General features: G+C 38.7%; 1 protein-coding gene across 5 annotated transcripts in view; it reads right to left on the bottom strand.

Annotated features, from left to right (window-relative positions):
- Positions 1-27,503, bottom strand: part of RNF17 (ring finger protein 17) — a 117,524-nt gene that overhangs the window by 6,874 nt on the left and 83,147 nt on the right. For all 5 annotated transcript variants that reach the window (XM_089304337.1, XM_089304335.1, XM_089304336.1 and 2 more), the window contains 12 exons: positions 26,277-26,427; positions 26,057-26,175; positions 20,740-20,830; positions 18,367-18,482; positions 15,482-15,771; positions 13,711-13,874; positions 10,658-10,777; positions 8,792-8,872; positions 6,304-6,429; positions 4,059-4,115; positions 1,730-1,846; positions 419-587 (listed from right to left, as the gene is read on the bottom strand). In XM_089304337.1, the coding sequence (XP_089160463.1) occupies positions 419-587; positions 1,730-1,846; positions 4,059-4,115; positions 6,304-6,429; positions 8,792-8,872; positions 10,658-10,777; positions 13,711-13,874; positions 15,482-15,771; positions 18,367-18,482; positions 20,740-20,830; positions 26,057-26,175; positions 26,277-26,427 (1,601 nt within the window). The remainder of the gene's footprint in view (positions 1-418; positions 588-1,729; positions 1,847-4,058; positions 4,116-6,303; positions 6,430-8,791; positions 8,873-10,657; positions 10,778-13,710; positions 13,875-15,481; positions 15,772-18,366; positions 18,483-20,739; positions 20,831-26,056; positions 26,176-26,276; positions 26,428-27,503) is intronic.

Raw genomic sequence — 27,503 nt, 5'->3', positions numbered from 1 at the left:
CACAGATTTAGGAAGAATGGATTAGAAACATTGGGAATCTGGCCTATGGAGACAGACCAGGACACAGTGTCCCCAAATGACCCGTGTAGGGCACTTGTAATGAAAATTACTGCCAGCAAAGCCTGAATGACAATTCTCACAATTTGAGCTAGCAATAAACTACAAACTTGGAAAACCATCTTTATGCAATCTTTTTTCAACACGGCCTGATCTTTGCAAGGTGAAAAGAGACACGAAGGAGCCATTTCTCTTAGTTCACCTTCCTCATCTCGAAAATGGGAGATCATGCACATTATGTGGACAGGAGGAGACGATCAGTTAACACTGGAAATAACCCATCCTCATCAGCCCATCAAAATAAAAAACATGTTTTATTAAGAACGAACCCCATCTTATTTAAAAAAAAAAAAAAGCATACCTGTTCTGAAATCAGTCAGGGGAGGAAACGTCTCTACGTTCTTATTAGACCTTCGCAACGCCTCTTCCAGGCTCTCAGGTTCTGACTCCCAGCTAACTCCACTGTCGTCCGTGTCACTGTGATGGTTAAACTGACTACAACTTTCTACAGAATCAAGGCAAATGTATACCTAAGTGGGAGAAAGGGAGGGAAACAACTTTCAAACTCTTTAATTTCCAGTAATCACTGATCTGGACAGAAATACTTTGGGAAATGGCCTCCACCCATGGTACCAGGGATCCCTGCCTCATTTTCCCCGCTTCTGGGATTCCCTCCTACACAGGGAACACGGCTCACGTGAAGGTGTGAGTCTGCTAAGACTGGACAATGAGATGGGGTTTCTGGGTGTGGTATGGTGGTCTGGGACCATGTGCTCAGGAAGTACAGCTGTGAGCAGAGCTTGGAGATGCCCTGGGTTGGGTACAGAACTGTCACATAAGCTGGTCTTTATGGAAGTGAATTCTGTAGTTCCCTGCTCCCCCGAACATCCCGATTACCACCCCTGAGAGGTCCTGGGTTAGGGTCCTTAATTAAGTACTTCCTGGATTCTTGGCCCTCATGTGTGTTTTAAGCTGTGAAGTTTGGAGGTAACTGTTATGCAACATTAACACAAATAATATATAAAAATTATAAAACCAGTAACAGCTACACCAAGCTCTTTCTGATGAAATTGCCTGTTAGAGAATGGTTTACTGTGTAAAAGGCTGAAGGAGCTGCGAATGCTACTTGTCATTTTTTCCTTTCTTGTTAGCCAAGAGATGTAACTGGATTTTCTTTAGTACATTTGTTCATTCATTCACTCGGTAGGTCAGACACTATTCTAGGTTCCAAGGATACATCAGTGAACACCACAGAAACCTCCAGTTCATGGAGTAATATTCTAAGGGGAGGCAGAGCAACATAATAAATAGAAAAGTGGCACAGGTTGTCAGAAGGTGGCAAGTGGTCTGGAAACACACAGAGGAGGGTCAGACATCAGAATTCATGGCTGCATGAGTGAAGGGCAGTGAGGTGTTTAAGATGTCCTAGGTGGAAGAGTTCCATCTTAAAAACCTACATATTTGATATGAACACAACATTGAAGAAAAGCGGCACAATGGTGGGAGCCCAGCAGCTGGTTAAGAAACACTTGTCTTATCAAGAGTTGCTATTCCCAAAGGGATATTATTACAGGGTGAGGCAAACCTGAGATCACCAATTTTTGAATTACTTAAAACCAGGAAAATGGAGCAATGGGGAGTCACCCCTGGTGAGTAAGACCAAGACACCTACTTCATTTGGCGAGACAACGTGCTTCACTTGAACAGCAAAGAGTTCTTCCGGGGGAGGCAGAGATGAAGACACATACGGTGGTAAAACAGGAGTCTCTGTTTCAGATAGAAGCAGTTCCTAGAACACCGCAAATACATTCAGATTTTAGAACTATGAAAACTCAATATAGTATAAAAATCTATTATAGTGCCAGTTTATTTTCAGTGAGCAGAAAGCAAGCTCTCAGATACTGAATGCCACAATGATTTTGAAGCAGTGTGAACAACATGTGATGGCTAAAAATCTTTAGCCTTTTTTGTCCCTCAACTTAAAACATGGACATATATCTACATATTCAAAGAAATTTCTGGAAGAGCTATTAGAAAATGGTCAACAGTAACTGCTAGTAATGAGTGAGACTGGGTGCTTATGGTACAGAATGGGGGATATTTAATTTTTCCTTTACACATTTCTGTAGGATTTTTAGAAACAGCTACTTTATAATAAAAACCAAAGCAATAAATGAAATGCTAAAAGATTTAGCTAAGTTAAAAATAATAAAAAAGGTGTATTCTCTTTTAAGCTACATATAAGTATAAGGAAAAATACAAAGTTATGTGACCCCAAGAAGACCTGGGAGTCAGTAGTCACTGAAAGTAAATGTATACAAAAATATGGGGTTCATTTTTCTGCCAATACCATCAATATCTTTTTAAAAGTTGTTTTTATTCATAAAGAATGCAGTAACATAAGCAGTTAAATCATCACATTCAAATTTGTAGGTTATTACCATTTAACATTTTTGAACTGATGACAACAAAAAATAGTTGAACTAAGGAAAGTTCAGCAAAAAAGTGATGACTTATTATTAAATTTTACTGCTTTGTTACAAAGTTAGCACTTTACAACAACCATGTTCTTTTTATAATCATAGGAATGAAATTCTACTAAAGTTTGACTTATTAACACTCTTACTGCACCAAAAACCACAAGTGGGAAAAAAAAAAAAAAACAGATTAAGTTGAACTTCATCAAAGTTAAAAACTTTACTGCTTATAAGGAAACTGTCAAAGTAAAATGACAACCCACAGAATGGGAGGAGATGTTTGCAAATCATCATAGATCTGATAGGGGACTTGGATAAGGGGTATATGAAAAACTCTTACAACTCACCAAAAATGGATAAAGAACACCACTAAAATAGGCAGTGAATTTGAATGGAGATTTGCCAGAGAAAATATACAAATAGCCAATAAGTACATGCAAAGATGCTCAACATTATCAATCACTAGGGGAATGCGTATCAGAACACAATGAACAACCACATCACACCTATCAGGATGCCTAGGAGGAAGATTACAAGCACTGGCAAGGATGCTGAGGAAACCGCACCTGCACATTCCCAGTGTGACTGTAAAGGGGAAGCCACTTTTTGGAAAAAGACTTACAACCCTAAGACTCAGCAAAAGTCCCATTTTTAAAAAAGATTTATTTATTTGAGAGGCAGAGTTACAGACAGAGGGAGAGATGGAGAAAAAGGACTTCAATCTGCTGGTTCACTCCCCAAACATCCGCAACAGCCGGAGCTGGGCCCATCTGAAGCCAGGAGCTTCTTCTGGGTCTCCCCTGTGGGTGCCGGGGCACTTGGGCCAGCTTCCACAGGCCATAATCAGAGAGCTGGATCAGAAGAGGAGCAGCCGGGACACAAACCGGCACCCATAAGGGATACCAGCACCACATGCAGAGGCTTAGCTTACTACGCCACAGTGCCAGGCCCAAAACTCCTAGTTTTATAACAAAGATAAAACCATATATCTGCATAAAAACTTGTACATGAATGTTCATAGCAGCACTACTCAGAATCATCGAAAAGTGGAAACCACCCAAATGTCCCATCAATTCATGAATGCATAAACAAAATATATCATTCAGAAAATGAAATTTTATTCAGCAATAAAGTACTAATACAAACTACAATATGCATGAACCTTGCAGACATCATGCTAAGTGAAAAGCCCACATAATGTCTGATTCCATTTATAGAGTAGAGTAGGCAAATCCAGAGAGAGAGAGGGATGGAGCGATTGCAAAGCTGGGACAGGAAAGAATGGGAAATGACTGCTGTGGATATGAAATTTCCTTTTTGGGGTGGTGAAATGTTCTGGAACATAAAGGGTGATGGTTGCAAAAGTCAATAATACCATAAACTACTGAACTGTACATTTAGACAGCGAATTTTATGGCATATAATATCTCAACTTTGTAAAAGAAAACTTAGTTTCTGATTCTCTATCAGATTCATTATACTGATATAATATCCAGTTTGTAAACCATATGGATAGTGACTTACCTCAAAGCTTATTTCCCATCTTTCCGCCTCATACTTTTTATTGTAATCTGTTGGCTTCTGAAATAATATAATACTGTTATTGAGTAAAACCACCTTTAACTGTAATAATATTCTGATGCATTTCCACAATTCATCCCCTCAAAAACTGGGAGCATGTTCTCAGTGGCACTGTTTAGTTATTTTAGTTTAACAGGGAAATCTAATGTTCCGAATATTCTTTCTTCTTATATTGCAACTATAAGATTCCTCAAAATTATGCTAAGATAATTATTAGATCAAAAAGTAATCGAGTAAGAGTGGACACTCTTTTCCCTTTAAAACATTCACAGTGCAGAATATGACTGGAAGAGGCTAAGTAATCTTTCTAATACCAGTTTAATAGGTATACACACACACATTTTTGTTTTAGAGAAAAAGCTGGCAATGAGGATTACATGTACAGGGTAATGTCACAGTGTCTGCCTGAGAGAAGAAACTAGTTTTCTACATTGGTCAAAACATTCTGGGGCCGGCGTTGTGGTGCAGCATGTTAAACTGCTGCATACATCGCCTGCAACACATACTGGAGTGTTGGTTCAAGTCCCAACTGCTCCACTTCCAATCCAGCTGTATTCTAATGTGAAACTGCATCTTAATAAGCTAATTATGTTTTAAAAATATTAAAAATAGAAGCACCAGGTAACTAGAATGGACTGTTTGTTGAGAATAAGCTCAAATGTGGCTCTGAATGAGGCACGATGTGAGAAATGTTGTAATATATGGCTTTTATGTCAAATGAAAGAAAAAAAACATTTTATCTGGGGAGAGAGCTCTTTTGTGGAATTTAATTCTACAGATTTTATAACATTTATCCTTATATTTAAATGATATTGGATAACATATGAGTGAACACCTAGGTTAGAAGGTAGAGAAAATGTTAATCTTTCAGGACATTTATAAAGCATAATACAGAGTACTGCTTTCTCAACAAAGAATTTACAAGTTCTCTGGGCTCTCTGAATATGTCAGATATGCAGAATCATATTTAAGACATGAGGTGTATCAGAAATGTGACATTTATTTTTAGAAAGCTTTTATTTAATATAATTTCATAGGTATAGCTTTTTGAATATAGCAGTTCTCCCCCCCCCCATACCCATCCTACCTCCTACTCCCTTCTCCCATCCCATTCTTTATTAAGATTCATTTTTAATTATCTTTATATACAGAAGACCAACTCTATAGTATGTAAAGATTTCAACAGTTTGCACCCATACAGACACATAAAGTATAAAGTACTGTTTGAAGACTAGTTTTACCATTAATTATCATAGTACAACTCATTAAAGACAGAGGTCATACATGGGGAGCAAGTGCACAGTGACTCCTATTGTGGATTTAATAATTGACACTCTTATTTATGATGTCAGTGATCACCTGAGGCTCTTGTCATGAGCTGCCAAGGCTATGGAACTTCTGGAGACAGGGCCATTGTCAAAGTGGAAGTTCTTTCCTCCTTTCAGAGAAAAGTACGTCCTTCTTTGTTGGCCCCTTCTTTCCACTGTGATCTCACAGAGGTCCTATGTGTAGATCATATTTTTGCCACAATATCTTGGCTTTCCATGCCTGAAATGCTCTCATGGGCTTTTCAGTCAGATCTGAATGCCTTAAGGGCGGATTCTGAGGTCAGAGTGCTATTTAGGGCATTTTTCATTCTGAGTCTGCTGTGTGGCCTGCTTCCCATGTTGGATCATTCTCTCCTTTGTAATTCTATCTATTGTCATTAGCAGACACTTGGTCTTATTTATGTGATTCCTCTGACACTTAATCCAATCATATGATCAGTTACACACTTAATATGATCACTTTAGCATGTAAGATAGCAAAAATATAACGTTTAATTAAATTTTTTTTTTTTTTTTTGGACAGGCAGAGTTAGTGAGGGAGAAAGACAGAGAGGAAGTTCTTCCTTCCTTTGGTTCACCCCCAAAATGGGCGCTGCGCCGATCCACAGCCAGGAGCCAGGTGCTTCCTCCTGGTCTCCCATGTGGGTACAGGGCCCAAGCACTTGGGCCATCCTTCACTGTCTTCCCGGGCCACAGCAGAGAGCCAGACTGGAAGAGGAGCAACTGGGACAGAACCAGTGCCCCAACTGGGACTAGAACCTGGAGTGCGAGTGCCGCAGGCAGAGGATTAGCCTAGTGAGCCGTGGCACCAGCCTAATTAAACTTTTTCTATGTATGTTTATATAAAAAATTTTACTTACTTCTTTCAGTATCTCTTCAGAATGTTCAAAAGTACAATATTTATAATGTGCCATAAAATAAGAAAGTGACATTCCATCAAAATATAGAAGAATAGATAATTTCTCCCATGGATTTTCAGGCAATTCCTATTTAAGTTTAATAAATAAGATAATTACTATAAAAATAGTCTCTTATGAATAAAATTCTAGTCAGAAAACATAAAATTAGGCTTCTAATAATCACAGTATTATTTGATAGTTTGACTAGTGATTAATTTAATAAAATTTTCTTCCTAGTGTGCTGGCAGGTCATGAGGCAGAAACTTTTTTCTAGTTTGGTTTATATAAAATATGTCCATAAGGTAAAGAATTTTCTAGTGATTTACTAGAAAGCAACTTACTATACATAATTTACCACACATAGCATGTTTAAATAATACTAATAATTTATACTAAATAGGAGAAATAGAAGGTATGATCAGAGGGTGAAGAAATGAATTTTAATTTAAAAACCCTAAAAAGGCAGGAATCAGAAGAAATTAACAGTCTAAAGAGCAGGGCTCATGATAATGTCTCTGAAACTCTGAATAATGTCCACTGACAATTATTAGGTACTATGTTCATAACTGGTCAGCTGAGTGGTGGAAACCTCTTCCATACTTCTTCCACACTCCTCTCCTCACTAAGCTACAGTAATTGCCTTTCAGCAGATTTGCTTGTGTCTTTTCCTACTGCCCAGTCTTCAGTCACTGCAGCAGCCAGAGCGAACAGCAGGTTGGGCTTTCAGGTCAGATCCTAGGGTGCCCACATCTGCCAGCACAGCCTGGCCCCGTTGCCCACTCCCCTGTGCTTGCTCCTTCTGTTCTGGTTTTCCCCTTGACGCTGCTTACAAGGTCTTCCCTCTAATGCCCTTTGCAGTCTGTCTTCACTGATGGCTGTGTTGAAAATAGAAACTCCTCCCTGGTCACACCCCTTCCTATCATTCTTCCTTGCTTTATTTTTCTTCCTAGCACTTATCACTAATATACCCTTGATGTTGTGTTTTGTTTTCTGGCCCCATCACTAAACAGAGGCTCCACCAAGGCAGGGTTTCTGAAACATGCTCCTTGACTGTACGCCCAGGCCTAGGGTGGAGCCCAGCACTCTCCTCAATGTAGAATCCCAGGGGCAGGTCTGGGTAGAGATATGGGCATGCACATTCACAAGTGGGGAAACTCAGCTGAGCAGTCTTTGCTACATTCCAGATTGTTCTCCTGACTATATTAAGCTGATCAGCACAAAGATAGCTCCTTGACTATCAGCAATTTCAATCTCTGCCTCACTTCATGGCCTGCCATGGAGAATGAGTAGCTGGGGAAGGCTCTTAGCACTAACAGAAGCCACTTTATAGTTACATGATCTGGGCCTCTTTGTAGGTCTTTATCCTTTATCCCATCATTGTCCTTTGAAACAAATACTTTCCTTACCATTTTTACATCTCAAACATAGTTGCAGGTTAGTTGTATGACCTCACTGCTCAGAAAGCTCCAAAGGGCCTCACCTCTCCTGAATCCTACTCACCACTTCTCCTCATAAAACTCTGTTATTATATCACACTGTTACACTATTTCTAGAAACCTCTTTCTGTGCATTTCATTTCCCTAGCCAGAACAACTGTATCTTTAAAGGATACCTCAGGCCGGCGCCGCGGCTCACTAGGCTAATCCTCCACCTAGCGGCGCCCGCACACCGGGTTCTAGTCCCGATCGGGGCACTGGATTCTGTCCCAGTTGCCCCTCTTCCAGGCCAGCTCTCTGCTGTGTAGAGTGCAGTGGAGGATGGCCCAAGTACTTGGGTCCTGCACCCACATGGGAGACCAGGATAAGCACCTGGCTCCTGCCATCGGATCAGCGCGGTGCGCCAATCGCAGTGTGCTGGCCGCGGCGGCCATTGGAGGGTGAACCAACGGCAAAAGGAAGACCTTTCTCTCTGTCTCTCTCTCACTGTCCACTCTGCCTGTCCAAAAAAAAAAAAAAAAGGATACCTCAATTCCCATCATCTCTAAATTCCTAATACACTTATTCCCCTCTTGCAGCATGTTGGATTGTATTTTCAGTGTGAACTTCTTAGGTTTGTGTCTTGTTTCACTAACAACATAAGGTCTAGGGCATGGGGATCCTAACAGTTTCCTTTTAAATTACCCTAATGTAACCCAGTGCTGCATACATAGCACCACCCTGAAGGCTGCTACATGTTAAGACATCTCTAATAATTTGATACTGCTATCTGTATCCAAATAAGAATTTTTCAAATTACTGCAATGGTTTCAGAGGTTCTCAAGAACCTGTTCAAAATTAACTTATTTAAAACAAGCCTGGAACCAAAGTGGTAACTTCTTTTATATTAATAAATAATTTATATTCATGTAAGAATACCTATAACATTTTTTATCATCAAAAATATTCCTCAAATTATGTTAGCTGTAATATTTTGTAGCAAACCATTTAAACCAGCTTTAAATACAAATTACCATAACGTGAATTTCCACCTCTCTCTTTGAAAGTAGTTCCTGAAGAAGTTCTATTGCATCTGATTGCCAGATATTTCCCACCTATTTGGGATCAATAAATTCAGTTTCTTACACTTTCATAAAATAAGACAGAGCAGGAAGCAAATTAAGATACACAAAGGTAGCCAAAACAGATAACATTAAATAATATAAAACACATGTTTTTCAAAGAACATAATGGATACATGATAAAAATATTAAAATGTTTAGCATTTGAGCTTCTCCCTACACAGTGTTCACTTAAAACATTTTATGCTTTAAAAACATACACCTACATTAAAGACATCACATTTAAAATTTTAAAAAAGACCAATATGCCAAGGCAGTGCTTACACAAGGCCTGTAAAACATATTCATTAACAAGCAGTGACTGTTAGGTTCTCAGGTGTTAAAGTTCATGGGACAAGGACATAAGCTGTCTAGGAGCTGCTCTTCTGACTGCACTTCTGTTGACATCTAGACCCCAGCAATACAAGGGACTGCAAGCTAAAACCACCCCGCTATGCCGCTCCTGATCCCTGGGTAACAGATACTGTATAAGGAAGGTTTATTGTTTCAGACCAGTAAGTTTTAGCTTAATTTGTTATACAGCGAGAGATAAAATACAACTCTTTAAAGATAAAAAATTTTTACTTATTTGAAAGGAAGGAGTAAGAACCTACTTCCATCCACTGGTTCTCTCCTTTAACGTTTACAATGGTCTGGCTCGGTGCTAAACCAAAAGTCAGGAGGAGCTCAGTCCAGGTCTCCCACATGGGTTGGGGGAACCTAATCACTTTGAGCCTTCACCACTGCCTCTCAGGGTCTGCATTAGCAGAAAGTGGAGCCAGGAATTAAACCTGGGCACTCTGATATTAGACACAGGTATCTGAACTGCTAGGCCAAACACCTGCCCCCTTTTCCATTAAAAAAAAAAAAAAAGATATGTCACTCTTTTATCTGATTTCCACCTATAAATTTGTTAAAATTTCACTGATTGAAGAAATAAGTTTTACAATTTTAGATGCTTTGCACCCTTCTGTGTAATTTTGTAGTCTTCTTTATAAAAGTTCTTGGCTGTCTTAATAAACTTATTTTTGAGGGTTAAAACATTCTTTGGTGTGCCTGCATCCCATTTCAAAGTGCCTGGGTTTCAGTCTGGTCTCTGCTCCCCATTCCAGCTTCTTACTTACATGTACCCTGGGAAGCAGTGTTGATAGCTTAAGTAATTGATTCCTGCCATCCATCTGGGAGACCTTGATTGAGTTCCTAGTTCTTGGCTTTGGCCTGGCCCAGCCCTGGCTTTTGTAGGCACTTGGGAAGTGAATTAGCAGATGGATGATCTCTCTCCATTTGTCTCTCTGCTTTTCATTATTTATTTATTTATTATAAAATTTTATAAAAATGTAGAAACTTAGTTGAAGGTATTTAATAATTTTCGTTACACTGGGAAGGGATTTTACTGTTACATTCTAATTTCTAAAAAAATCATTAATAGGGGCCAGCACTGTGGCATAGTGGGTAAAGCTGCAGCCTGAAGTGCCAGCATTCCATATGGGCACTAGTTTGAGTTCCAGCTGCTCCTCTTTCTATCCAGCTCTCTTCTACGGCATGGGAAAGCAGTAGAAGATGGTCCAAGTCCTTGGGACCTGGAAGAAGCTCCTTGCTCTGGATCGGTGCAGCTCCGGCCAACTGGGAAGTGAACCAGTGGATGGAAGAGTGTACACGTGTGCTCTCTCTTTCCTTCTTTCTATGTAACTCTGACTTACAAGTAAATACATAAATCTTTAAAAAAATCATTAATAAAGTATTTGAAAGCAATCATCCCACAAATTACTGTGTACTCACCGGTATGGTATTATAGAGCTGACAAGGAATACAAAACTGGGGAATATCAGGATATAACAAAATAGGGTAAAGATGACACTGTGGAATCTTCTCAGTGAATCCATGATCTAAATATTGTACCTGAAACAGGTCAGATAAAATTTAGTTAGAATTTATTATTAAAAACCGATATGGTTCCTGGCTTCGGATCAGCGCAGTGCGCCGGCCACAGTGCGCCGGCTGCAGTGGCCATTAGGGGGTGAACCAACGGAAAAGGAAGACCTTTTTCTCTGTCTCTCACTGTCCACTTTGCCTTTCCAAAAAAAAAAAAAAAAAAAAAAACACAAACTGATATGTTAAACATAGGCATGCACATCCTGGAAAGATGATTAAATCTGGATTTGAGAAAATTTCCAGGGAAAAAAAGCAACATCATATTCTCTCATCTTGTAGTATATCTTTATTATGAGACAGATAGACACACACGCCTTCCATCTATTAGACAACTCAATGCCCACAGTGACAGGGACTAGGCCAAGTAGAAGCCAACAGCCAAGCCCCAATTCAGGTCTCCCACATGTGGCAGGGACCCAAGTACTTGAGCCATCACCTGTTTCCTCCCAGGTTGCATATTAGCAGGATGTTGGAGTTAGGAGTGGAGTCGGGACTTGAACCCAGGCACCCTGATATGAGTCAGTCCAAGTGGCAGCTTAACTACTGCACCTCACACCTGCCTCAAGTCCTTTGTGTTTGCTGTCACGTTTGCCCTCATAAAAAGGTTTTCTTAAAACCAAAGTGTTTTTGGTTCTTAACAGATTTACAAATTCCTTACAAGAAATCCCTGTATTGCAATTCTTTGTTTCATTTTTATAATTAAATTTCTAAATTATCTTAAAAAGGAAAGCCAACAATTTATTTCTTCTGCTCCAATGTAACAAAATCAATATATCACTGTTTAACTAGGTTTGCTTGGCAATCAGCATTTTAAAACATATTTTTAAATATTAAATTGAGGGATGGTAGAATTAGAAACATACCAGGGGACTCCAATTCAATCCCATCAAGGTGGCATGTACCAATGCCATCTCCCTAGTCCAAGTGATCAATTTCAGTTCACAATCGATCATAATGAAAGGACTAAGAGTCAAAGGGAGCACATAAACAAGTCTAGTACCTGCTAATACTAACCGATAGAATAAATAAAGGGGAGAGTGATCCAACATGGGAAGCGAGATACTCAGCAGACTCATAGAATGGCGGATGTCCTAAACAGCACTCTGGCCTCAGAATCAGCCCTAAAGGCATTCCGATCTGGCTGAAAAGCCCATGAGAGTATTTCAGGCATGGAAAGCCAAGACACTCTGGCAAAAAAACAAAAAACAAACAAACAAAAAAAAAAACAAAAACAAACACACACCTAAATGAAAGATCTCTGTGAGTGAGATCCCAGTGGAAAGAACAGGTCTTCAAAGAAGGAGGTACCTTTCTCTGAAGGGAGGAGAGAACCTCCACTTTGACTATGACCTTGTCTAAACAAGATAAGAGTCGGAGAACTCAGAGGGCTTCCATAGCCTTGGAAACTCATGACTGGAGCATAGGGAGATTACTGATGCCATAAACAGGAGTGTCAATTTGTAAAGTCAACAACAGGAGTCACTGTGCACTTACTCCTCATGTAGGATCTCTGTCCTTAATGTGCTGTGTATTGAGATTTAATGCTATAACGAGTACTCAAACAGTATATTTCACTTTGTGTTTCTATGGGGGTGCAAAATGTTGAAATCTTTACTTAATGTATACTAAACTGATCTTCTGTAAAAAAAGAAATTATTATTTCCCAACTTGACTCTCACTGGGATTAAACATGACAATAGGTCTGATCTGATTTCATCATCATTTAAAAAATCATCTATTATTTTTCACTTTATGTTTCTGTGTGGGAGCAAACTGTTGAAATCTTTACTTAATGTATGCTAAACTGATCTTCTGTATATAAAGAGAATAGAAAATGAATCTTGATGTGAATGGAAGGGGAGAGGGAGTGGGAAAGGGGAGGGTTGCAGGTGGGAGGGACGTTATGGGGGGAAGCCATTGTAATCCATAAGCTGTACTTTGGAAATATATTCATTAAATAAAAGTTAAAAAAAATATTAAATTGAGGGGTCAGCATCCTGGCATAGTGTGTGAAGCTGCTGCCTGTGATGCTAAATATCTGATGAAATATTTCATCATTTTTGTTAACTTTTAGAAAATACAATGTAAATGAAGGTATTTTTATGTGTGCATTTTAAGCTATTTTAGAAGATTCTGAGTGAAATTTAAGTGCTACCTCATAAGTCAGCCCTTACTCTGAAAGCATTAACTAGGCCATAAACAAATTCGCTAGGTTGATTTTTTTTAAAATATTTTATTTATTTATCTGAAAGTTACAGAAATAGGGAGAGGGGGAGGGGGAGGGAGGGAGGGAGAGGGAGAAAGATCGAGAGACAGAGAGAGGTGTCTTATCCACTGGTTCACTCCCCAGATGGCTGCAATGGCCAGAGCTGCGCTGATCTGAAGCCAGGAGCCTCTTTCAGATATCCCATTTGGGTGCAGGGGCCCAAGCACTTGGGCTATCTTATACGGCATTCCCAGGCCATAGCAGAGAGCTGGATGGGAAGTGGAGCAGTGGGGACTCAAACTGGTGCCCATATGGGATGCCACCGCCATAGGCAGTGGCTGTACCTGCTATGTCACAGCACTGGCCCTAAGGCTGATATTTAACATCTTGGAAAACAAGTTGTTTTACATCAAGTGTCAACAGGGCTACCAATTCCAGCTAAGTAGTTCACTCATTAAGGTATAAGTGGTCAAGTCCTTATCTGGAATTTTCTGTTGTTATCTAAACTATTAAGTATATTTAAAAAGAAAAAGAAAAAAAATTTAATTACAAATAAAAGTGTAATAGATCTGATCTTAAAAATTGATCTCATCATGAGACATTTTAACTACATTCTTATGTTTTTATACTCAAAAGACCATTTACTGCAATAGCATTTACCTTGAGAACAGTCACAAAAGTGTACGGGACTCACCCTGATAGTGCCGCCAACAGCTTCTATTACCCTGCCCCGGTACCACAGAGTGTCGGATCCTCTTATTGCACAAGCTTCGCCCTTTTTCCACAAATAAGGCTCCAAAAGACCAAGACATTTTAAATTTTTCTGAATTTCATTCATCATTTTTGCTAGCTCAAATTCTGAAGAAATTATTAAAAGCAAAAAACATTTAGGAAGAATTCCCTACCATTTTCCAGTACAAAGTCATTAATCATATTTAAGCACTTCATAACTTAGGTAATATAATTAAAAGTCAGTCACATAGAACTTTCATAAAAACCTAATTCTGTCAATAGTTTCTCTATGCTTCAAAATACACTATCAAAAACAAAACACTTTCAACATAATTATTATGGAAAGATGATATCATCAACACTATCAATATAATTATTCTGATCTTTGATTATATTTTGATAGTGCAAATGTCAAAAACAGCTCTAAGCATATCAGATAGATATAATAGATAGATAGAAATATAATAGATAGATAGAAAATAACTATTAATTTAAAATGGCAGTTTGATAACATATCTAGGTAAAACAGAATATGTTATGTATTATTTGATGTTTAGCTACGGAATTCTAGGAATGTAAATTAAAATAGCTTTTACTGCTAATCAGTACATTATTTCCAAAGTTAATCTATCTGTATAATTCATAACACAAAAGGCAAGCTCTGGTATCACTTCTCACCCCAATCCTGTTAACAGCTGTGTGATCCTAGATAGTTCTGTTTCTTCCACAATGGCATCTTAACTGTCCTAACGGCATGGCACGGAGATTAAAACATTGAGCACAATGCTTGGCACATAACAGTCAACCAATTTAGCAATAACTAAGTATTTATACTCATCAAGGATAGCTTCTGGTTTAAGTACTATTATTATAGGTCTCAAGACATTATTTACTTCTTCTACAACAGCCAATTGAACAGGTTTATTCTGTGTGTTTTTTTTTTTTTAATTAAAAAAATAGTATTTAGGAGATCAAGAAAAGAAAAATCTTGATGAATTTATAGCCACCATACCCTCATGGGCAGGCAGACTTACTAGAGAGTTAGTGGCACTTAAGCCCTAGGAGTGTTGAATCATGTGAGTTAGAGTATTCTGGATGGGCCCAGACCATAGTCAGAAAGCATGTGCACAAAAACCTAAGGAAATATCACGAAAGACCTAAATGTTTTTCAAAGGATTCTGAATCTCCAGTCATTTTTTGTGAATTATTTCCTCACTCTCTTCAAATAGAAGCTTTTAAATCCTTTTTTCTTACAGAGCCTACAAACTCATCTAAATGGCAGGTCTTACAAAACTGGCATTACCACAACCTCCCACAGCTCCCTACTCTGCATCTTCGACACAATGTGGGGAAATAAGGAACACACAGTGGTGCCTGGCAGATCAATGTGTACTAATCCTGATGTAAGAGTCATTTTTCCAGACTTATTTGGGAGGGTTGTATAATCTGCCATAATAGTGGAAATGGAAATTCCAAACTGAGAATCATGCTCAGTGTAACACATTAGCATTGCTACATTAAAATAATGAAAAACTCAAATAACTATGTGGTAGGCATTGTTAAAAGCTATTGTATATATTGCAGGAAATAATTTAATCTAAAAATCCTGTGAAAATGAGGTTAAAGAAGTTCATTGTTTACCACGGTATTTCATGCATGCCTATCTTACCAGACAACTGGAGATACTAGGTATATGTTCACTGAGTAACCCTACAGAACTTAAAACATCTCACCTGATAATTTAGGGACCACAAATATAGTTCCATCATCACCAATGCAGCTGACAACTGCCTCAAACACTTTCATGTTAGGAATAGCTGGTGGTTTGTAGCATCCAGGGGCTCTTGGTTCTGCAATTTTTTCCTTAAATTCATAAACTTTGTGTTCACTGGTTATATCAGCAGATTTTTTGTCAGGGACAAAGCTAATTTTAGTACACTTGGTAACTACTGAATCTTCCTGTTCCAGGGGCCTTTCCGGAGACTTCTCCGATACTGAGCAGCTGTCAGCTAGTGTATCAATTCTGTAACACCCAAAAAGAATTCTTCTAAACATGAATAAATATAAAAATATGGAGAAAACTTTCTCTACAAAAAGAATCCTTCAAATACACTTGAAATAGAAACTGTTATAGTCTAGAATATACTAGCTTATTTGTTACATGAAAATGAACATGTTACAATGAAAATGATTTTAAATTATGTGACTGATGAGAAAAAACAAAAACAGTATAATTTCATCTAAACGTTTTAAATTACTATTACCTATTTACATGATACTCTCAAAAATTTCATATGAATTATATATCAAGTATTGTACAATTAACTAGTTATTAGAAAACACCTTTAAGTTGATTTTAATTTAGTCCATAGACAGAACATATACATGTATACTTATAAAATAATAAAGGGAATATGAGGTTCTTATAAAAAAATAAGGTACTATTAAGGTACTAGGTTTTGGTGGTAATATGCTATATTTGCTCATTTTTTTTTACTTCATGTTATTTTCTTCCAATTCAGAAAAGTATGCAGGGGCCAGTGTTGTAGTGTAGTGAGTTAAGCTGCCGGCGGAGACATCAGTATATGTTCCACTGTATCAGCTGTTCCACTTTTTTTAAGATTTAATTTATTTATTTGAAAGGCAGAGTGAGAGCGATTGAGAGGTCTTCCATCAGCTGGCTCACTCCCTGAATGGCTGCAATAGCTGGAGCTGGGCCAATCCAAAGCCAGGAGCCAGAAGCTTCTTCCAGGTCTCACATGTGTACAGGGGCCCAAGGACTTGGGCCATCTTGTATTGCTTTCCCAGGCCCATTAGCAGGGAGCTGCATTGGAAGTGGAGCAGCCGGGACTCAAACTGGGGCCCGTATGGGATGCTGGCAATGCAGACAACGGTTTAACCCACTGCGCCACAGCACCAGCCTCCGGCTGCTCCTCTTCTGATCCAGCTCCCTACTAAAGTGCTTGGGAAAGCAGAAGATCTCTCAAGTGCTTGGGCCCCTGTCACCCATGTGGAAGACCCAGAAGAAGTTCCTGGCTTCCTGGCTTCAGCCTGGCTGTGTCCACTGAGGACACCTGGAGAGTAAACCAGCAGATGCAAAGGTCTCTCTCTCTTCCTCTGTTAACTCTGCCTTATAAATTTTTTTCAAAGTACATCTAAAATCTAGAGGGCAACATTAACACCATTCACAGAATTATAGATTTTCATTTCTTCTAATTTCCTGTACTTTTCTGTTAAAATAAGCATCCTACAACAGCTATGTAAATTCGTGTGTTAATTTCCCAAATGCCCACGATAAATGACAGTGCTGTAAAAGCAGTAAATAGCACAGCAAAACTCTCATGATCAGTGGCAGGTAATTGTGGTACTGACTTGCCTAGTTTTTTTTTTTTTTTTTTTTTTTTTTTAAAAAAACCTTAACACTTCTTTTATCAAAAAACTGTAGTAGCCCAGAATTACCAAAAACCCAGAAAAGATGTATGTAGTCTAGGACATATGACCTTGCCAAGGCCCTGGCCTCTCAGTCTGCATCAAGTAACCAACTGCACTTGGTCAGTTACAAGTCCCATTTCATTTTTTATTTTTCTCTTTCCATTTCATCAGGACTGGCACCTGGTCCAAATAAGATGAGCTACTGATAATGGTTTGGATAATAGTTTGTGTGTTCCCAAAAGGCCTAGGTGTTAAGGGCTTGGTTTCTAGAATCTTAGTTATTTGATCAAGGATAGACCTTAATCCATTTATGGTGTCTGAAGACGGGGTCCTACAAAGTGGCTGAGTTGGATTAGGTGGTTAGGGTGGCACTCCATGGTTAAACCATGCTGACAAATGTGCTGTCTCTCCCTGCCTCCTGGCTGACCATGTGATCTTCCCTCTGCACACAGACTTATCAGAGGCCAGCCTAGTGAGGCAGTCCCATTTTGGAATGAACCTCTGAAACTGTACAAAAAAATAAACTTTTTCTTTACAAGTCAGCCTATCTCAGGTATTTAAGTTAGAGTGACAATAAATTTACTAAGTATACCAAACATGGTACAAAGCAGCTCCCTGGAACATTTGAAATCCCAGCATGCCCCTGCATCTACACACACAGAGATAAATGAGTAATATCCTGATCCTTCTCCCTCTGAACCAACAGTACTTAACCCAAACTCAGTACACAAAAGGATCTTTAAATGTAAATATTGCTCAATTACTCTTTAGCTACTTATTCTTATTTAATATATTTAAATGTCAATGTATAACCACCAGAATTTCCATCAAAAGCTCAAACACCTCTGAGAAAAGATGCCAATGGTTCAGATCTGTTATCTACTATAATGTTCCCTCTTTCTTTGGTTTCAGTGTAAACGCCCAAGGAAAAGTAAAAAGTATAAAGGCTGGTATGTTAGAAGGGAGTTTGAGAATGCAAAAGCTGATGGGCTTGAAGAGACACATAACCAATTCTGAGGGTATCTGCTTCTGAGTTGACTCCTCAGGGATTAGTTTATAAATAATCTTTAAGAGCAAATAAGATGCAATTCAGGTTTGAAGAAATACGTATTTGAAGCTTTCACAGGTAACTGAGAGATGCAGGCATCATCAACTGATGTCAAAAAATTTTAAAGAAAGTCTGTACCTCTTTTCTCTCAAAGCCAAACCCTTTTTAATCAAATACTTAGAAACATCCACACGCTCTCCTTTTTCATCTCTGCAGAAGATTTTCACAGGTAAAGGCCATGTTGTATTGTTGTCCTGCAGTGATAAATCAAAGTAGGAGATACAGAAATGATATATTCTCTAAGCAAGAAAAAAATTTCTCAAGAGAGAAAAGTTACTTTGATAATTAAATATCTCAGAAAAGAGCATGGAAGATAGTTAACAGGGACAATCATTTTGCAAAACATGCCAAGACGACCTCACTGTGAAACTTACCTCCTCACAGAAAAAAAAAAAAAAGCAAATGGAAAACATTTCCCCATCAAGGGAAGCAAAACAATAGTTATGTTTCTCTATTTCCTTAAACTCTTTGTAAACTATAGAATCAAAATATATTCTCCAAGGTGTGCCTTATTTCCTGTATAAAAAGCAAAACTACAAAACACACACAGAAAAATGAACTATATAAGACTTTTTTTTTTTTTTTTTTTGACAGGCAGAGTGGACAGTGAGAGAGACAGAGAGAAAGGTCTTCCTTTTGCCGTTGGTTCACCCTCCAATGGCCATCGCGGCTGTCGTGGCTGGCGCGCTTCGGCCGGCGCACCGCGCTGATCTGAAGGCAGGAGCCAGGTACTTATCCTGGTCTCCCATGGGGTGAAGGGCCCAAGCACTTGGGCCATCCTCCACTGCACTCCCAGGCCATAGCAGAGAGCTGGCCTGGAAGAGGGGCAACCGGGACAGAATCCGGTGCCCCGACCGGGACTATAACCCGGTGTGCCGGCGCCGCTAGGTGGAGGATTAGCCTATTGAGCCGCGGCGCCAGCCAAGACATTTCTAATCATTAAATAAAACGTATTTAAATTAGAAAAATAAAGGAAACAATGTTTTTAAGTATCCCAAAAAGATATATGCCTCTTTTTAAATCCACTCACACAAATCTTGTGATATACCATCAATAAGAGACTATCAAAAAGTTTGTGGCAAACGTGTATTATGACAAAACTGTGCATGGACGTCACAAATTTTTGCTCCAAAATAAACTTCAAAAATTCCATCTATTTTTCTGAGAGGCAGAGAGAAAGGGATTTCACACCTGCTGGCTCATCCACAAATGCCCACAGTGGCCAGGGAGGGGTCTGAAGCCAGGACCCAATAATTGAGTTATCACCACTACCTCCCAGGGTCTGCACTAACAGGAGGCTGGAGTTAGAAGCAGAGGTGTGTATTGAACCCAGGCATCCCAATATGGGACACAGATGTTCTAATCAGTAGGACAATTGTCTACCGTTAAATCTATCATTTAAACTTTTTAATTAGAGGGGCCAGTGCTGTGGTGCAGCAGGTTAATGCCCTGGCCTAAAGCGCCGGCATCCCATTTGGGTGCCGGTTCATGACTGGCTGCTCCACTTCCAATCCAGCTCTCTGCTATGGCCTGGGAAAGCAGTGGAAGATGGCCCAAGTTCTTGGGCCCCTGCACTCGCAAGGGAGACCCGGAAGAAGCTCCTGGCTCCAGATCGGCGCAGCTCCGGCCGTTGCGACCAATTGGGGAGTGAACTAGCGGATGGAAGGCCTCTCTGCCTCTCCTCTCTGCCTAACTCTGACTTGCAAGTAAGTAAATCTTTAAAATTTTTTTTAATGAGAGAGAGAGAATGAGAATTGCGAGAGAAACTGATTGACCTGTGGGAGACTCCAATTGGGTTCCTGGTGCCTGGCTCAGCAGATGTGGCATTTGGGGAGTGAACCAGCAGATGGCAGACCTCTCTCTCTCTGCCTTTCAAATCAGTGTATTTAAGAAACAATTTCAAAAGGCTTCAGAAATGTTGCTAAGATCCATATTATATATATACATATATGGCTATATATATATATAGTTGTATATATATATATTTTTTCACTCGAGGCACACACACGCACACACCCATGTGTATAGAGCTCCCATCTGCTGTTTCACTTTCCAAATGCACCTAACAGCTCAAAATCCAGATTTCCCACATGGGTGGCAGGAATACAATTATTTGAGCCATCACTGCTGTCTCCTCGGGTCTGCACTATCAGGAAGCCAGATTCAGGATCTAGAGTCAGGAATTGAACCCAAGTATTCCTATGTGAGAAGTGAGAGTCTTAACTGGTAGGCCAAATGCCAGTTTCCCACGTTATATTTTTAATGTGCAAGTTATCAATTCAAGCATATTTAAAAACAACTTGATTCAGACAATCATTTGAAAATAAGATGAAAAAATTTTGCAACAAAATCCAAATAGCTGTTTTCTCAACAAGACAGAAAGTGGAACTGATGAAAACATTAATGAGATCATCAGTACACATCTGTTGTAATGCTTACTCTACTACCCACCTGTAAGATTATAGTTGCTACAGCTCCAGTTAAGTACAATGAAAGACAGTCACAAGCTGTGGCTGTCCACTTGTCACTCCCACCAGTTGGTCTGAAACAGATCATATGACAATTTGTTTCATACAAGAAACATTCCATATACACATAAATAGTGAAAGATCAATTTAAACATAGACTTATGTTATTTATGTGTATCTATTTTGAAGCCATAATGAGGACCTCAAAGTATATATATTTCAAGTATTTTTTAGTCAGCATTTCATATGTCAATTAGTCTATAAACTCTAAGAGAACAGGAATTATTATGCCTAATACAGTACCTGGCACATAAAAGGTATTCCAAAAGTGTTTAATGCAAAAAAAAGTCTTTTGCCATGATTCCATTGCTTACTTTTAGAAGTTTTTTGGAAATGAGATTTGAATTGCTTCCCAAAATAAGTCTCAACAGTTTATAGAATTTTTTTATTCTTGTTTCAACAAAATTAAGTAGTAGATGTAATAATGCAACTTTAAATGACTAGAAATTAGATGAGTGTCTAATTTTGATGGCAGGCAATAATGAATAGTAAAAATGCTCAATGAATATTTGACAGATCAATGAAAAGCAGAGTATCTGACTTTATTATTCATTGTTTTTAGTTTTCATAGTGGAAACTGACTTTAGGCTTTTTAAAAAAGATTTATTTATCTGAAAGGCAGAGTTAGAGAGAGAGAGAGAAATCTTTTCCATCTGCTGGCTGGTTCACTCCCCCTATGGCCGCAATGGCTGGGGCTGGGCTGGGTGCTAGGGCCCAAGCAATTGAGCCATCTTCGGCTGCTTTCCCAGGCACGTTAGCAGGGAGCTAGATCAGAAGTGGAATAGCCAGGACTCAAACCATTGCCCATTTGGGATGCTGGTATTGCAGGTGGTAGCTTAACCTGCTGTACAACACACTGGCCCCCATCCTTTAGGTGTTTTTAGCCATCAAACTGAGCCCCCAAGAAGAAAGATGGAATACCACTGATGAGGTTACACAGTTCATGAGCAGGTCCTGAAGGCTAACAGGCTTTTCAGATCCAGAATTTCATAAGCTGACCCATGAGCAAAGTAAATAATCAGGTCAATCTTTCATAATAAATGGTTTGTATTCATGAACTAATCAAATCAATGGTGCATGTAGTTTGACCAAGTAGAATTCGGTAAATATACTACAGTATTCGTTATGAAGGTCAAACTGTTTTTATGAGCCATGAAACTCTAGTAATTTCTAGAATTATGGTTTAATGCTTACTATGATATACAAATAAAAACCAGTGCAAGATTAGGGTCTATGATTTATTATAGATACACCTTTTATGAACATTAACTCTTTAACATCAGAAGACATTTACAACATAAAAAAATTATGGATACAAAATGTCAGTTGAAGAAGTAAGAGTTCTGGGAATGGTGGTGTGAATGTTCTTAATCTCACACTTAAAAATTGCAAGAGGGATAAATTTTATGTCAACTGAATCATAAAAATCTACGGAAAAGAATTTTAGAACAGTAGTAAAACAGAGTTCCAGTTTTCGATTCAGGCCTTGTTTTCTGGGTTTTTTTTTTTTTTTTTTTTTAGAAAACTTTCATTTAAAAATATAAATTTTGAAAGTACAACTTTTGGATTATAGCGGGTTTTCCCCCATAACCACCCTGCCACCCGCAAACCATCCCATCTCCTACTCCCTCTCCCATCCCATTCACATTGATTCATTTTCAATTATCTTTATATATGGAAGATCAACTTAGTATATACTAAGTAAAGATTTCAACAGATTGCATCCACACAGACACACAAAGTGTAAAGTACTGTTTGAGTACTAATTATACCGTTAATTCACATAGTACAACACATTAAGGACAGAGATCCTACATGGGGAGCAAGTGCATAGTGACTCCTGTTGTTGATTTAACAATTGACACTTTTATTTATGACATCAGTAATCACCTGAGGCTCTTGTCATGAGCTGCCAAGGCTATGGAAGCCTCCTGAGTTCACAAACTCTGACCTTATTTAGACAAGGCCACAATCAAAGTGGAAACTCTCTTTTCCCTTCAGAGAAAGGTATCTCCTTCTCTGATGGCCTGTTCTTTCCACTGGAATTTCATTCACAGAGATCTTTCATTTAGGTCATTTTTTTTGCCACTGTGTCTTGGCTTTCCATGCCCGAGAAACTCTCATGGACTTTTTACCCAGATCCAAATGCCTTAAGGGCTGATTCTGAGGCTGGAGTGCTATTTAGGGCATTTGCCATTCTATGAGTCTGATTGTATCCCGCTTCCCATGTTGGGTCGTTCTCTCCTTTTTTAATTCTATCAATTATTATTAGCAGTCACTGGTCTTATTTATGTGATCCCTTTGATACTTAATCCTATCTTTATGATCAATTATGAACTTAAACTGATCATTTTAACTAGTAAGATGGCATTGGTACATGCCAACTTAATGGTGTCCTATGGCACATTTCTAGCTCTACCATTAGGGCTAAGTCTGAGTATGTGTGTGTGTCAGGCCTTGTTTGTAATCCTAACTGAATAGTCAGCTGTTTTAACCTGTATTACAAGATACTTAACCTCTTGAAGATTCAATTCTCTCATCTGCAAATACTACTGTATCTGAAGTTAAAGATTTGTTGTGAGGATTAAGTGAAATAGTGGCTACATAATGCAACTAGTACAGGGCTCAGCTATTGTTACTAGTCTCTTAAGATAGTATTCTATTCCATTCCATAAGATACAATTCAAAATGTATACAGAAACACATTCTATACAATATTAGGTATATTTATGAGACTTACAGAAATCTGCTCAATCACTATATTCAGATTGAACTATTTTTCTAATTTAAATTTTAATTTGAAAGGGGGGAAAAGTGGTAGAGAGTTCTCCCATCCACTGGTTCAATCCCTAAATACCCAAACAGCTGGGTCCAGGTTAGGCTGAAGACATGATCTAGGAACTCAGTTTGGGTCTCCCACATGGTTGTAAGGATCCCAACTACTGCTGCCTCCCAGGGTATGCATGAACAGGAAGCTGGAATTGGGAGCAGAGCTAAGACTTGAACCCAACATTGATATGGAATGCAGGCAATTCCAAGCAGTGTCTAAACTGCTGCACCAAATGCCTGCCACCTGATTGATCTATTCAAGTTGGCAATGAAAAATGATAGGATTTATACAATATGTGGGCCTAAGATTCCCATTTCACAGCACTGATTTTACAAATATGATTCCACAGTCTATTCAAGATTACAGAGAAGAGAGATGTGCATGGAAGACTGGAGTCATGTTCTGTGCCAATGGGTGGGCTAACGGAGACTATTACTGACTAACTCTTTAAGAGCAATAAACAGGTGAACTGTACACAATCAAAAGTGGTCGCTAAGAAGAGGGCATACTATTCTAAATTCATTTTAAAAGTTAGGTTTCAAAGCGAACAAATCAAACCAATGTTTCATTTATATGTACTTCAGGCAAACAATTTCTCGGTGACAATTTCTTTATTTCTATTATTGGGATGATAATACTTCCTATATCAGTGGTGTTGTGAGAACTAAATGAATACATGGAATGTATGCCATAGAATGACCTAGTAGACAATAAATTTTAGACGTATTAAAAAAAAAGGGGGGCCAGGATTGTGGCATAGTGAGTAAAGCCACTGTCTGCAGTACCAGCATTTCATATGGGTGCCGGTTTGAGTCCTGGCTGCTCCACTTCCAATCCAGCTCTCTATTATAGCCTGGGAAAGCAGAAGATGGTCCAAGTCCTTAGGCCCCTGCACCCACGTGGTAGACCTGGAAGAAGCTTTTGGCTCTTGCCTTCGGATCGGCACAGCTCCAGCTGTTGTGGCCAGTTGGGGAGTGAACAAGCAGATGGAAGACCTATCTCTTTCTGCCTCTTCTATCTGTGTAACTCTTTCAAATAAATAAATAAATCTTTAAAAAAATTTAGGTTTATTGTGTAGTATATTTGGAGTTCTCTCAGGAGATCCAGCTCTGGCCGTTGCGGCCATTTCGGGAGTGAATCAGCAGATGGAGACCTCTCTCTCTGTCGCTCCCTCTGTCTATAACTCTGCCTTGCAAGTAAATAAATAAATAAATCTTAAAACAAATCAGGACAAGCCTAATTTCCCTCCAATCTTTATAATTTAATCAACAATATCAGTTCTTACTGAAATGTATATACATAATAACTATTTTAATTTATCCCACAATACACGAGTAACAGCTTCAGAATACAATATCAACACAACAATATTGAGATGAAAGAAAACAGCTAATGGTTTTTATTTCTAAAGGGGACAGGTATTTTTTCATTCTTGGAATATAGTCCGGTGAGGATGAATAGTCATATTAATGTTTTAAAGTCACTAGAAGAAGTTTCTGAGTGTATGCTATTACTGTACAGTTAATTTCATTTTTACTATCATTTTTGCTTATTTTTCATATAAAATATTAACATAGTTCCAAAGTTAAATCACTTGTTAGTAACCTCTTTTCTTTCTCCCAATATCTTACTGGAATTACCCTTACTCCTAGTTAATGTAAGACAAACAGTAAGCTTACTCAACTTTTAATATAAACTCCTGTTTCTCCTCTTTCCACTACTGTTTTAAAAATTTTGCTGTATCTACTTTGTATACTATACCATTTCTCTAATAATCATCATTTAATATTATAGGTAAAATATACAATGTTAACCATAGTCCTTTTGTCAAAATGTCTCATATCTTTTTGGTTATCTGAAGCTTGTTCTCTTACAGACTTCTCAGGGAGTTTCCTGGGCACCACACTCCTGGAGTCCTTCAGTGGTCCTATCAGTAAGCAGCTTTTATGCCTAGAGGTTAGTTTAGCTGGATATGAATAAAATCTACAACTTGGGGCTCGTGTTTGGTGCAGCAGTTAAGATGATGCTTGGGATGTTTGCATCCCATGTCAGAATGAATTGGTTCCAATTCTGGATCTGCTCTGATTCTACTTTTCCAGGATACTTATATAATTCACTTTTTGCTAATTCACATAATTTTAGGTTTTCATGAAATTCTAAAGTTATGTTGTCCCTGAAGATAAATTTTTATACTCAACAGTTTCAATTCTATCTAGGTAACTTTCACACTCCTCTATTATTTTCTTAAATGCCACTAAATTTATGTGCTCAAAATAGTTCTGTTAACCTCTTCTTAAAACCTCAAATTAGATTTTATGAAAACTTCAGAACACAAATTAAAACTGATAAGAATTCACCCAAGTATTTTAAATATTCAAAAATGAAAAAAATTTACTCAGTTAAAAACTACCTTATGTCAACAAGAGAGCATTCCAAAGACAATCTTCCCATTGTCTTTAGACTTTCTTCAAGTTCTCTCAAACAGTTAATATTCACTACTATTTCCACACCCACGTCATACAGCAAGACCTAGGAAAACAATAGCTTTAAGTCTAGGGAAATACATGATTTGAAAATATATTTACAAACTGAAAAACCATGCAAAATGCATTCACTTTCATGGTTCTTACCTCTACCAATGTGTCTGTGACCATTTTAATGATCTGACCTCTTCGCCACTGATTTTTATCTGGGACCTTAACAGCACAGTGCATATCATTTTCCCATTTAATAGGTTTCCATTTTGAGTGTTCATAAGCAGCTATCATCTTTTCTTCTAAACTATATACAGATAAAACAAAGTTTCATTTTCTAAATTTAAAAAATGTTTAATTTGTATGTATCTCATAAATACAACATTATGTAAATAGTTATTCCCACTGTGCCCATCCTCCCACCTACACTCCCACCCCACTTCTTCCCTTACTGTCTTTACTAGATCTATTTTCAATAAACTTAAACATATATATATATATGTTTAAGTTCATGTTAAGTCTATGTTAAGTATAGAGTTCAAAAACTGGTATGCAAGAGAAAAAAGGAAAACATTATAAAGGAAAAGATAACCAAAAATACAGAATAAAAAGCTGATCCTCGCCAGCGCCGCGGCTCACTAGGCTAATCCTCCGCCTTGTGGAGCCAGCACACTGGGTTCTAGTCCCAGTCGGGGCACTGGATTCTGTCCCGGTTGCCCCTCTTCCAGGCCAGCTCTCTGCTGTGGCCTGGGAGTGCAGTGGAGGACGGCCCAAGTGCTTGGGCCCTGCACCCCATGGGAGACCAGGAGAAGTACCTGGCTCCTGCCATCGGATCAGCGCAGTGCACCGGCCGCAGCGTGCCAGCCATGGCGGCCATTGGAGGGTGAACCAACGGCAAAGGAAGACCTTTCTATCTCTCTCACTGTCCACTCTGTCAAAAAAAAAAAAAAAAAAAAGCTGATCCTCAACAGTAAAGAGAAGGGCTCAAACCTGTTGCTTCTCATAGTGTCAATTTCATTTCTACATGCTAACTTTTGGGTGCTCTATTAGTTACAGGATATCAGAGAGAACATATAAGAGTCTGTCCCTTTGAGACTGGCCTATTTCACTAAGTATGATGTTTTCTAGTTTTGTCCAAATGACCGGACTTTATTTTTTACTGCTGTATTGTATAATCTTTTCTAATTCTCAGATCATAGATCATAGGTTTTCCACTGCTCCCCACCCCTACCCCAGTTGTACTCCAGCCCACATTCCTGCCTCAGGTCTTTGAACTAGCACCTCCCTCTGCCTTCGCTGAGCTTCTGTCAAAAACCCTGGGGACTTACTCCATCTTCCTCCAGAACCCATTTTAAATGTGTCTCTGAGGTCTTCCTTGATCCC

The sequence above is a fragment of the Oryctolagus cuniculus genome, chromosome 9 (genome assembly GCF_051225735.1).
Source record: "Oryctolagus cuniculus isolate XC-2025 breed Fujian yellow rabbit chromosome 9, ASM5122573v1, whole genome shotgun sequence".
NCBI classification, from domain to species: Eukaryota; Metazoa; Chordata; class Mammalia; order Lagomorpha; family Leporidae; genus Oryctolagus; species Oryctolagus cuniculus.
The sequence above is the reverse complement of the archived record's forward strand: the minus strand, read 5'-3'. Positions and strand labels throughout refer to the sequence as shown.